Source organism: Podarcis melisellensis, assembly GCF_964234715.1.
Source record: "Podarcis melisellensis genome assembly, chromosome: 2".
Classification (NCBI taxonomy): Eukaryota; Metazoa; Chordata; class Lepidosauria; order Squamata; family Lacertidae; genus Podarcis; species Podarcis melisellensis.
Window position 1 is genome coordinate 10,509,007 of NC_138529.1, and position 12,521 is coordinate 10,521,527.

Sequence of the window (12,521 nt, forward strand, 5' to 3'; positions counted from 1 at the left end):
TGGGAGGGAATGCAGCCCCCAGGCTGAGGAAAGCCCCCCCCCCCCCGGGTTGCAAAAAAAATGTCCTTCCCATTGGCTGCCTTCCATTTGGGGACTTCCCAGCCCAAACCTCATACATTTAGCTTCTTACTTAAGATGGATGCTGAAAGAATGTTTATGGGGTATGGGGGTGGGGAAAGAAACCATCCCCTTTAAAAAAAAAATTGTAAGCAGCCGTCCCGCCGTTTCCATAATCATTGCAGGTTATACAGGAAGACTTCCCACAGGATAATTTAAAAGAGCCAGTGGTTTCAAAACTTTCAGTTTGGATTGGAAGAAGTTTAAGGAATATTTGAAAAAATACGTTAATATTTAAATCTTAGAATAGCTTTGGAAGTGGTTATAGGCTGTAGGGTTAGAAGTAGAAGATAGTGTAGTTTAAAATAGTATTTGTAAGTGATAAAATGTGCAGTTTTTGATGGTTAAAGTAAGTGTGATAGAAAAAAAAGGTGGTTAGAAATTATGATATATGTAAACTGCTAAAGATGAAGTAAAATGGAAATCAGAGAGGTGGGACTAGGGGAAGCCCACTTAACAATGTTTAGGAAAAATAAGGATATGACAAGAATTTGTTTGTATTTTTTCTGTTTGTGTTCTATATTTGTGTTATAAAATGAATAAAATTTTTGAAAAAAAATCACCTTTCAGTTTGAGCCTGTGGGTGGAACTGAGTGAGTCCGGAGAGTTTTCGGGAGAACAACTATTCTGGGGAAGCACCAGCCACTGGCTCAATTTATTTTCATTTCATTTCATTTCATTTTTTATTTTTATAAACCCAACAACTCAGAAATATTCCTATTCCAAAGCCAGTAACTGAACTTGCAAATTTAGAACCACCCACAATCCCAGTTAGAGGGAGCTCAGCCCACCCTGGCTACACCTGTGCCCTCAGCTGCAGATTTAACGAGCATTTAATTAAGTACTTACCGCATATATTTTGTACAGCTAAGCTGTTTCTTTGTTTTGAGAGTCACTGTGGTTGAGAAACCTCTCTCACAAAGATAGGCGATATGCCCAATGGTGGCAGGTGGCTGATTGCTTCACCTGCCAATTCTAGGTATTCTTCACTAACTGAAATCCAGAGCGCCTCAGTAATACTAGTTGCTGAAATTGCGTTTCTAAGGTTGTGTCGCAGAACAGCTCAAGAACTTGTTTCTGCAGCTTGTATCTCAATTCCAGTGACTCTGTGTCCACAGTGAACGATGGTTGTATTCAGTGTATATACCCTCAGGCAATTCTGTTTTTTAGCTTGTGTTTCTTGTGAGCTACAAAGGAATAATAATAATAAATAATAATAATAATAATAATTTATTATTTATACCCCGCCCATCTGGCTGGGCCTCCCCAGCCACTCTGGGCGGCTTCCATAAAAACCAAAAATACAGTAAAATCACACGTTAAAAACTTCCCTGAACAGGGCTGCCTTAAGATGTCTTCTGAATGTCAGGTAGTTGTTTATTGCTTTGACATCTGCTGGAAGGGCGTTCCACAGGGTGGGCGCCACTACCGAGAAGGCCCTCTGCCTGGTTCCCTGTAGCTTTGCTTCTCGCGTCCGGGCAGAATGATGGGGCTGGAGACGCTCCTTCAGGTATACTGGACCGAGGCCGTTTAGGGCTTTAAAGGTCAGCACCAACACTTTGAATTGTGCTCGGAAACATACTGGGAGCCAATGAGTTCTCTGTATGTTTGCATGTCGTGAGGTAGATTTTCGTGTGTGGGTGAGGGAATTTTTTTTGTGGTTTCTGTTCTGAAGAACAGAAGTGAACCTCTGCATTCTAGTCCTCCATTCTGCGAGAAGTCTAGACAGGCCTAGAAACAGACTAGAAAGTGAATGGAGTGTCCTTACTCCACAGAGAGGTCCATTACTACAGGCACAGCTATTGGAAGGTGAAGCATATGATTGGCCAGAAATATATTTCCTGTTGAAAAACGTTATTCCCTTTCTCCCGCCACTTTGCAGCAAGCATATAAAATGATAAAACCAGCATAAGGCTGGTGCATTTCACACCAGGCTTTTCGAACACTTGCAACCAAGTAAAGATGTCTGGCCACCAGGATGGCGCCTGACATCTTCACCATCTGGAGGTGCATCTCTGGGGACAATTGGATCTAGGCTGTTTTCACACACTAATACCCCGTCCTGTAGAATTCTATCCGTTACATTTTAGCAGCACAATTGGAATGAATTTCTGGAACCAAAATGCTTTTTCTGTGGAGCCTGAACAGGAGCAGTCACCATTAAGAAAAAATAGGTCAGGCTAGGCCAATATATATATGTGGACTGTCCCTGGATCAAGTGACTTTCCCCCCTTTAAGTTTTCAAAGTTCTTAACCTAGCTCAAGGTTGTCATCTGAACAAGCCAGATGTTTAGCTGAGAATCAGTCCCTCATTTGAAAAACCATTTTAGAGCCATCTTGCCCCAAAATGGCAACTAAAGGTAAAGGTAAAGGGACCCCTGACCATTAGGTCCAGTAATGACCGACTCTGGGGTTGCGGTGCTCATCTCGCTTTATTGGCCGAGGGAGCAAGCGTACAGCTTCCGGGTCATGTGGCCAGTATGACTAAGGCCACTTCTGGCGAACCACAGCAGCGCACAGAAACGCCGTTTACCTTCCCGCCAGAGCGGTACCTATTTATCTACTTGCACTTTGACGTGCTTTCGAACTGCTAGGTTGGCAGGAGCAGGGACCGAGCAACGGCAGCTCACCCCATCGCGGGGATTTGAACCGCCGACCTTCTGATCAGCAAGTCCTAGGCTCTGTGGTTTAACCCACAGTGCCACCCGCGTCCTTATGGCAACTAGACATTCCTTTTCGGCAACTACAGTGGTACCTCAGGTTAAGAACTTAATTCGTTCCGGAGGTCCGTTCTTAACCTGAAACTGTTCTTAACGTGAGCTACCACTTTAGCTAATGGTAAATAATTCTCGCTCCTGCTGCGCCGCCACCACACGATTTCTGTTCTCATCCTGAAGCAAAGTTCTTAACCCGAAGCACTATTTCTGGGTTTGCGGAGTCTGTAACCTGAAGTGTCTGTAACCTGAAGCATCTGTAACCCGAGGTACCACTGTACGACTTTGGTTTAAGGGACCATTTGGTGCCTAGCTTATATATACGGTACATCTGAGTTTCTAACACTGCTGTCTATGCTCCTTAAGACACGCACCTCAATCTGGGCCTCTTTTCTCCCTTATCAGCCGTTTTTGTCTTTGCCGGCTTCTCTTTCTCTGCCTCAGCTCTTGGTCTCCTCCCGCCTTCCAAGCCGCCTGTTCTTCCACTGCATGACCTTCGAGGCTTCCTCTCAACAGCCTTCAGAAGAAAAGAAAAGACGCACGCAAATCAAGTTGTCACTTGCGAGCAGCAGAGCTGAATGCGACGGGAGGAAGTGCCTCTGGCCAGCCCTGCTGCTGTTCCTTCAAGCTTGGGAAAACAGCCCCAAGAGGGCAGGGGACCCCAGAAGACTTGGCTGTTCTTCCAAACCACCGTGCATCTGCTACTCCAGTTTCGGTGACCGAGTGATCAGACCAGAGTGCCTGCTTTTGGATGCATCAACATCAAACCGTGAGTTTGTCTTGGTTGCCTGCAAGGTTTTTGGCTTGCTTGTTTTGAGAAGAGACAAAAACATTGAGTCTTGGAACCGTGGATACAGCGACAAATGAGTAAGTCTGCCAGGTGACCAGAAAAAAACCCCAGCAACCTGCAAACTGCGCTGGTCTGTTCTTCTGTACAGAAATCCAACTTGGCAATGATCATCGGCTAAGGTTTGCGTATTGAGCTGCAGCAACCTTGAACAAGCTGGCGATCTTACAGACAGAGGTCCTAATAATGAGGGTGTAGGGAGGGGAGGCCTTTGCTATCTGTAAGGAGCAGTTAAAGACCTATCTGCATATCCAGGCACGTAGCTCGCAAATATCTCCCCCCACTTTCCTTCTTTGTTTTGGTGCCACACCCTCTCCCTCTGGTCTTCAGGATGGTATAACTTTGTGAAGTTTTCTGGCAATAGGTAAAACATGGCCGTAGTCCTCCAGATTTTGTTGTTTAGTTGTTTAGTCGTGTCCGACTCTTCGTGACCCCATGGACCAGAGCACGCCAGGCACTCCTGTCTTCCACTGCCTCCCGCAGTTTGGTCAAACTCATGCTGGTAGCTTTGAGAACACTGTCCAACCATCTCATCCTCCATCATCCCCTTCTCCTTGTGCCCTCCATCTTTCCCAACATCAGGGTCTTTTCCAGGCAGTCTTCTCTTCTCATGAGGTGGCCAAAGTATTGGAGCCTCAGCTTCAGGATCTGTCCTTCCAGTGAGCACTCAGGGCTGATTTCCTTCAGAATGGATCGGTTTGATCTTCTTGCAGTCCATGGGACTCTCAAGAGTCTCCTCCAGCACCAGAATTCAAAAGCATCAGTTTTTCGGCGATCAGCCTTCTTTATGGTCCAGCTCCCACTTCCATCTCCCATCATCCCTGACTATTGACCATGCATGCTAGCTGATGGGAGTTCCACAACATCTGGAGGGCCACAGGTTAGCCAACCTTGATGAAAATGGGTTGTTGTTTTTTAATTTAGAATTAGGCACATTGTGCAGTAGATCTCTAAGACATGCTGATGGCAAACAATGGAGGAGGTTTTCTTTATGCCCTGTTTGCATGTCTATGTTTATCTGACAAAACCTCCCTGTCAGACCACTTTCCGTTTAACATGCAAATAGCACTTTTGATGTGTGGAACACCTTATAGTTCTTTATTTTTTTAATCAATTACTTTGTCTCCACAACTGCTCCTCAAGTTACGTCCCTTTAAATCTCCATTTTTAGTCCAAGATTGAGCAAATTGCTTTTGGCGACACAACATGATCCAAGTATCTGGGATTCAAAACTCTCTCGTGTTGCTCCATGTTGGGTCTAATTGCTTCCATTGTCTGATATATTTTTGGTAAATTCTGCACAATGCTCAATTAACTTACAGCTTAAGCTCTTTCTTTTTTCTGTTTCTTGGGGAATGTAAGCTCTACCCTGTTTCTTCAGTTCTTTTGTACATAGTTTCCTGTAGTTTTACGAATGTGTGTTGTGAAGATCATTTTTCACAATGAAATCAGGTGTTTATTGCTCCACATTTTGCAATTTGAACGTCACATGGCTTTCATTTAAACAAAGGCAGCTGTATGAATCTGTAAGACGGTGATGGGGAATCCAAAATTCACATCAGACACAGCCACCTTTCTTATAGAGTAACCAACATAGTGCTTTCTAGATGTTAGACTCCCATCTCCCATCAGCCCGGCCAGTGGTCGAGAATTATAGGAGTTCCGCAAGATCTGGAGGGCCACGGATTAGACACCCCTACTTTATTAGGACCGGTCAAACTGCCACAAAAGTGTGAGTAAGCATGCACATTTCTCTAATATCCAGCTGGATGTTAAGAAACAGGGTGGGGAGCAGAGAAAGAAAGAAAACTGGCTTATGTTGAAGCCATGAGGTCTGTGTGCTTCATAGCCTTAAGATGGTGCCTAGGAAGAAGTGTGAGGCTTGGGCTATGTGCCCATTACCAGCTTAAAACACAGCTAGTTATTATTTTTCTCAATTTGAATCAAAGCTTAGTTGGGGCGGGGTGGGGAAAATAACAGGATAAATGCACGGTATATAACGATTGTGGCTAACCTTGTGTGTAGACTCCAAAACCAGCGGTAGGAACACAGGAGTGTGTACACAACTTTCAGTTCTTCTAGAAGCTGAAAGATTTTGAGTTACACCTATTGATGCTGGAACAAAAATCCAACGGCTGATTCTTCATTTCCACAAATACAAGCAACAGCAGTTACTCCAATCTGCCGCCAGCTTTAGGAAGCTTAACATCCATGGTTCTTCACAAGGGGACTGCTGTTCTGGACCATACCTTTAAAACACATTTGAATCATCAATCCTCTCCCAAAGAATAATGGGAACTGAAGTTTGTTAAGGCTGCTGGGAATTTTAGATCTGTGAGGGGTAAGCTGAAGTTTCCAGAATTATTTGAAAGAAGGACCACATTTCAAATGTTCTTTAAAGGTAATGGCATGTACAAAGAAGAAGAAGGAGAAGAGGAGTTTGGATTTGATATCCCGCTTTATCACTACCCAAAGGAGTCTCAAAGCGGCTAACAACCTCCTTTCTCCCCCACAACAAACACTCTGTGAGGTGAGTGGGGCTGAAAGACTTCAGAGAGGTGTGACTAGCCCAAGGTCACCCAGCAGCTGCATGTGGAGGAGTGGGGAAGCGAACCCGGTTCACCAGATTACTAGTCCACTGCTCTTAACCACTACACCACGCTGGCTCCCATAGCCCTGATTTGCTCGTTCTTTCTGGACTCACTGCATTTTCCCCATCGGGACCATGATCCAACACAGCTCTAAGCATGCATGGCTGGCTGTGGGGAAAGGACGCTCTATGCTGCGTGCACCTGGAGGGGCGTGTGCGTAGCCTTACCAACTATTGTGGCGGAAACTTCAAAACTGCCGTTCTATTTTTAAGCTTTGAATTTTAAACTGAAGAATAGACTGCCTCGTTGTGGTGTGGTAGAAACTTCAGAGAAATCCCCAGCTCTTCAGAAATATCCTTGTGTTATTTACTTTCGAGGCCCAACGGGCGGTTATGGGTATCCAGCTGCAAAAAGAGGAGAGGGCGACGGCACTTTTTAATAGTTGTGCGGCGGTAGGTGAGTTTCAGCAGGTGTGAGCTACACCTGCTGAATTGCCCACTTCTGCACAGCAATTAAAGGGTTAGGACCTCTGCCTTCTTTTTGGACCTGGCCGGATGAGACCCATAGACCAGAATTAAATAGCCACATCATAAAAGAGGCGTACAGCTAGTCTCAACCTCTTTCTAAAAGTTCATCCTGGAGTCATTCTGAAAGCCAGTGCTTTGCAAGCAGCACACTGACAAGCCCAACAGCTGCTGAACGTTCCTCACGTGGAAGCTGTTAGTCTGTTTACGTGAGATGGAGCAGTTTTGCAGTGCTGTTAATGGCCACAGAATGCAAGAGAGAGACATCTGACTCTTGCGGAAAAGAAGAGGAAAATACAGTTCTCTTTAGTTTCGGCTCTAGGTTATATCTAGAGTGCCCGTGTGCAAAACAGGGTGGGATTCCTACACCCAACTCAGCCACGAAGCTTGCTGGATAATCGTGGGCCAATTGTGCTCTCTCATCCTCACCTACCTCACAAGGTCGCTGTGAAGATAGAATGAGGAGTGGGAAGAACGTTGTATAACCCCCTTTGAGACCCTTGGAGGAAAGATGGGATATACAGTGGTACCTCGGGTTACATACGCTTCAGGTTACAGACTCCGCTAACCCAGAAATAGTGCTTCAGGTTAAGAATTTTGCTTCAGAATGAGAACAGAAATCGTGCTCTGGCGGCAGCGGGAGGCCCCATTAGCTAAAGTGGTGCTTCAGGTTAAGAACAGTTTCAGGTTATGAACGGACCTCCGGAACGAATTAGGTACTTAACCCGAGGTACCACTGTAAATGGAATAAATAAGTAAACTATTAAACATCTAGCCACCCTAGTTATGCATAAATCTGCTCATCTCTATCTATCTATCTATCTATCTATCTATCTATCTATCTATCTATCTATCATCTATCTATCTATCATCTTTGCTGTAGGATGTCTCCATGGGCCTTACCTCTGAACACTCTGGAAATGAAATTTCCAACAGTTCAAAACAATACAATATCTTACGGCTCCTATGTAATGCTCCTGGGACTAAATTGTGTCATAGAATCACAAAAGTTGGAAGGGACCATCTAGTCCAATGCAGGAATGTGTAGCCGCCCCATACAGGGATTAAACCTTGGTGTTATCAGTACCACACTCTAACCAAGAATGGAGCTATCTGACAATACGTATTTTTATATCCCCCCCCCCAATTCAAAATACGAATGTTGAAAATCCCCTCCCTTGCTCATAACACTATTTTAATCCTTCTGCATTATATTTTAAACCCTCTGCTTTATAGCTTTTTCTTTATAGCTTCGTTGAGGACCCAGTGAGGTCTCCTTTCCTGTTACGTGTTGAAACAGTCTTCATAGCTATCTTAGCTTTTGTGTAGACCATACATTTAAAGCATCTCCCAAAGAATACTGGGAAACTAGTTTACTTCTCACAGAGCTACAATTTCCAAGATCCTTAAACCATAGTTCCCAGGAATCTTGGGGGGAGGTTGTGTGTTTTAAATGTATGGTACTTACACAGCCTCCCTGTATACAATTCAGCTTTCCATAAACTGTACTTTTTGCATTTAATGATCTTTTCACCCCACATTTCCAATGTTTTCCCCTCTCTATATTTTTCCCCCTCTATATGCCCGTTTGTATTTATCATTTCCTGAACTGGCTGTGTTCATGGGCAAGTGCTGATACAAGACAAACAGGGAAGTATCAGCATGCTTGGGGAAACTTCAAGGCTTGCAGAACTACCAATAAAAAAATTGGGGAAGGAAGGTAATCCCAAAACAGCTCAGTGAGGACTCGGCATATTCATTGGCCATCAAAACTTACACCGCAATAATTCTGTTAGTCTTCAATATGCCACTGGACTCTTTGCTTATTGTATAATCATTCAATAAGCACCCAGTGAGTCTCCAGAAACGGCAATAAATACAATTTAAAACACATATACATTAAATCAACATGTATCAATAATATTATAAATACTTAGCAGTGTTCCTGCCAACTGCATCAGTGCCCATATACATACAGTGGAACTTTGGTTCTTGAACTTTTTTGTTAAATAATTTTTATTGAATTTTCAAATTATAACAACAATTTTTCCACAGATCTTAATTGGACAATTTATATATCCATATTTCTCCCCTCCCCCCTCTTTGGCTTCCCCCGTATTTCCGTACTGATTTGTTAAACAAATTCTATACCCTGCTGGTTTTACCTCTTATATAGTTGTGAAAGTTTAGTCAAACCTGCCAATGGTCCGAATCTTTATACTGTCTTTTTATATAGTTTGTAAATGGTTCTCAGTCCTTTTTGAAACCGATGTTGTTTCTCTCATGTATCCTCTCTGTCAGCTTAGCCAGTTCCGCGTAGTCCATAAGCTTAAGTTGCCATTCTTCCTTTGTTGGCGTTTTCTCTGTTTTCCATACTTGTGCTAATAAAATTCTTGTTGCTGTTGTCTAACTTAATCTGTTCCAGGAGTCCGTTCGACTCCCGAAACTGTTCGAAAACCAAGGCGTGGCTTCTGATTGGCTGCAGGAGCTTCCTGCACTCAAGCGGAAGCCGCGTTGGATGTTCGGCTTCCGAAAAACATTCACAAACCGGAACACTTACTTCCGGGTTTGTGATGATCGGGAGCCGATTTGTTCGGGAGCCAAGCCATTTGAGTATGAAGGTACCACTGTATATCTCTCCAACAATGCTAAATTTCTGTAAGTAAAAATATTGTGGGTTTGATAAAGAAAGCCCCTAATGTGAAAGTTGGCTTCTTTAAAGAGCTGGGCTGGAAGGACCAAGGAGTGTCGCCAGAGCATATGAGGGAAACGGCAGGATTGAAGGTATTTTGAGTTGAAACTAAATAAAACATTTGTTCTCAGTCTAGGACAGCTCCCTGCTTTCTTCACTAATACAGGGAACAATAGGCAGTACCAGAAGTGGGATAGTGATCTATAGGGTGATTTTGAAGCCAGAAAGCTTGAGAAAGAAGCCCTAGATGTGTTAGATTTCTTAAGCTGTGCTCCAGAAAATTGGAGAAGATTTAAGCAGCACTTTGACCTGCTCATAGAAGCCAGTGGAGCTGCCGAGACGACAACGGATAAAAGGAAGGCAGCTCTGCTGGTGAATTTTGTAGGGCCCCAAGATGCTGATTTGCTTAACACCTTTTCACTAGCTGCAGAAAAAAAAGTCTAAACATGATAGTGTGGTTAACAAGTCTGAGGAACGTTTGCACACAAATCAAAAAAGCAAGATGTTTGAAAGAGAGGTTTCTTCATACAATAAAAAAGTGAGACAGAATTCTTAGAGCCTTCTGCTCAGGCTGAGCCAGACTGTAAACATATTGTAAATCTCCCTGTGATCCTCAAATGATGGGAGATAATGAAATAATAATAATAATCAGTGCTTTTTTTGTAAAAAAAAATGTTTAGGGGTACTCTCATTTTGATTCAAGTAAATCACCATTTTATAGTTTAAATCGGGGAAAATTAATACAGTAAATGGACAAAAGTACAAAGATTCACAAAATGTTTAGGGATATCCATACCCCTGCGTCCCCGTCCCCCCCAGAAAAAAGCACTGAAAATAATAATGAAACTTCTGACTAATAAGGGATCAGATTGGCCTAAGAAACAGGATTGCAAACTGACTGGGAAATTGCTAGAAATTTCTTTACTTTAGCAAAAAGCAATTGAAATCTCCTGAGTTGCAAGAAGTTACATGCAAAAGAGAGTACAGTTTATTTGTTTGAAGGAAAGAGTTTTGTTGAGTTTGTGGATTGTGACTTCTAGCAGGCATGGTGGAGGGTGGCAGTGATAGTGAGCCTCACTCAAAACCTAGTTTTGACTTATTTGGAACAGCAAGCCAAAGTTTGCAGGAAATGCAGGAAAGTTTGCATGCACCCACAGCGGTGCAGGGCTGGTGGAAAAACATGCAGCAGATGGCTGAAGGCGGGCCACTTTGCTAGGGCCTGCAAACAAAATTAGTGGCAAGAAGAAACTGCAACCTGTGCACAGTGTCACAGGAAGAAAGCAGCAACAATCTATATCATCAAAGGGCTGGCATATTAAGTTAGAGATAAATGGCAGCAAGCTGAACACTGGAGCACAAACGTGATTCCTGAAAGCATAGCAATGCTACAAAGCAGGCTTAGGCAAACTCTGGCCCTCCAGATGTTTGGGGCTTCAATTCCCATCATCCCTAGTTAACATCCCTAGGACCAGTGGTCAGGGATGGTGGGAATTGTAGTCCCAAACATCTGGAGGGCCGGAGTTTGCCTGTGCCTGCTACAAAGGAAACCAAGCTACAGGGATAATAGGAAAGTGAAATTAAGAGCATATGGAGTGAGAGCATTATTTTTTTTTGCTTGGCATGGTATTTCTGAGGCGGTTTGGACAGATAATGGCCCTCAGTTTGGCTTGTGAGTTTTAGAACTTCTCCAAAGTTTATGGGATTTCTTCTGATCACATCAAGCCACAAATATTCTCAGTCGAATGGTCTCGTTGAAAATGGAAGCACAAGTTGTAAAGAAATAACAGGATTCAGGTACTGGCCCAAATTATGGAGCATCTCCTCTGGAATGTGGAAAAGTACCTGCTGAGCTTCTGTTTGAAAGGGTTATTCGAACCAAGTTGCCCAATTATCAGAGGCTGAAGGAATAATGCAGTACGCTTTTGGAAACATGTTCAACACCTCAGGACATGATTTAGATAATCATTTATTACAGTCAGAGACCAGCTTATAAAAAACAGAAGGAAAACAAACAATTAAAACAATGTACAACAATAAACTACCAGGACATATTTTCCACCGATCTGCCCTCACGATCTGCCCTTCCAGTGAGCACTCAGGGCTGATTTCCTTAAGAATGGTTGATTCTTAGCTCACACTATTTCCCAGCTTTCTTCACTCATGCAAGGAACAGCACAGTTATCTGGCCAAACACGTTTTGCAGGTTTTTGAAGCGCTGAAAACCTGCAAAGCCTCTTTGACATTAGGCAAATTACGGTAGATGCATGAGATAAGCAACCCTCCGCTCTGTTGTACTCTGGGCTTCCTTGCATGAGAGCTTCTTTTGTTTCGTTCTTTTGTTTGTTGGGCCTGATGCTACACAGCAACAGCAGATGTGAACTGATTGCGGTGCGTCTTGTAACCACGCGTCAATCTCAGGCAAAAGAAGTCCTTATAAGGAGAGCGACACAGTGGAAATTTATGCAACTTTTTGTTTGATTTTGTTTATATGGAGACATGGGGTGGTGTTGGGCTTTTCTCAAAACTGAGCCAGCCGAACGGTTCCTCCACCACCACCCTAGATGAATGAAACGCCCACACCCTTGCTGTGAGTCTCATGATATGCTGAGCTACATAACAATGTGGAAATCTCAGGCCTGGGGGGAGAAATGGGGCCATGCGGTCCTCTCCATCTGGCCTATTGGACTCCCCACCCCAGCACACACCCCGTCACCAGCCCTGCGTTTCACCCTCGTTGGGTGTTTTTGCTTGGCTAGAATCCGTCCTTGAAATCTGATGGCGTTTCTTCCTTGCACAAAGAAAGGGCTGCTTGTAGAAACCGGCTTACTGTACAGAGGTGAAAATTTGCATTCTTTGCCCCACCCACTTTTACCTGTGGCCCCGCCCACCATTGGAATGTGTTATCACTTCAAACCCCTTTTTATCTCATTATGCAGTACATCATTTCCCAAAATACCCTCATGTCCACATAACAATGTGAAGTGGATTCCAAGCATCCCATGGGTACATGTTTTTGCGTTATCCACATGACGTTTT

The 12,521-nt window shown here is 43.7% G+C and overlaps 1 protein-coding gene across 1 annotated transcript in view; it reads left to right on the top strand.

The window, feature by feature from the left end:
- Positions 1-12,521, top strand: part of ITGB7 (integrin subunit beta 7) — a 42,840-nt gene that overhangs the window by 117 nt on the left and 30,202 nt on the right. Inside the window, 2 exon segments of the mRNA XM_081898544.1 lie at positions 3,237-3,562; positions 3,564-3,600. Of these exon segments, the coding sequence (XP_081754670.1) occupies positions 3,237-3,562; positions 3,564-3,600 (363 nt within the window).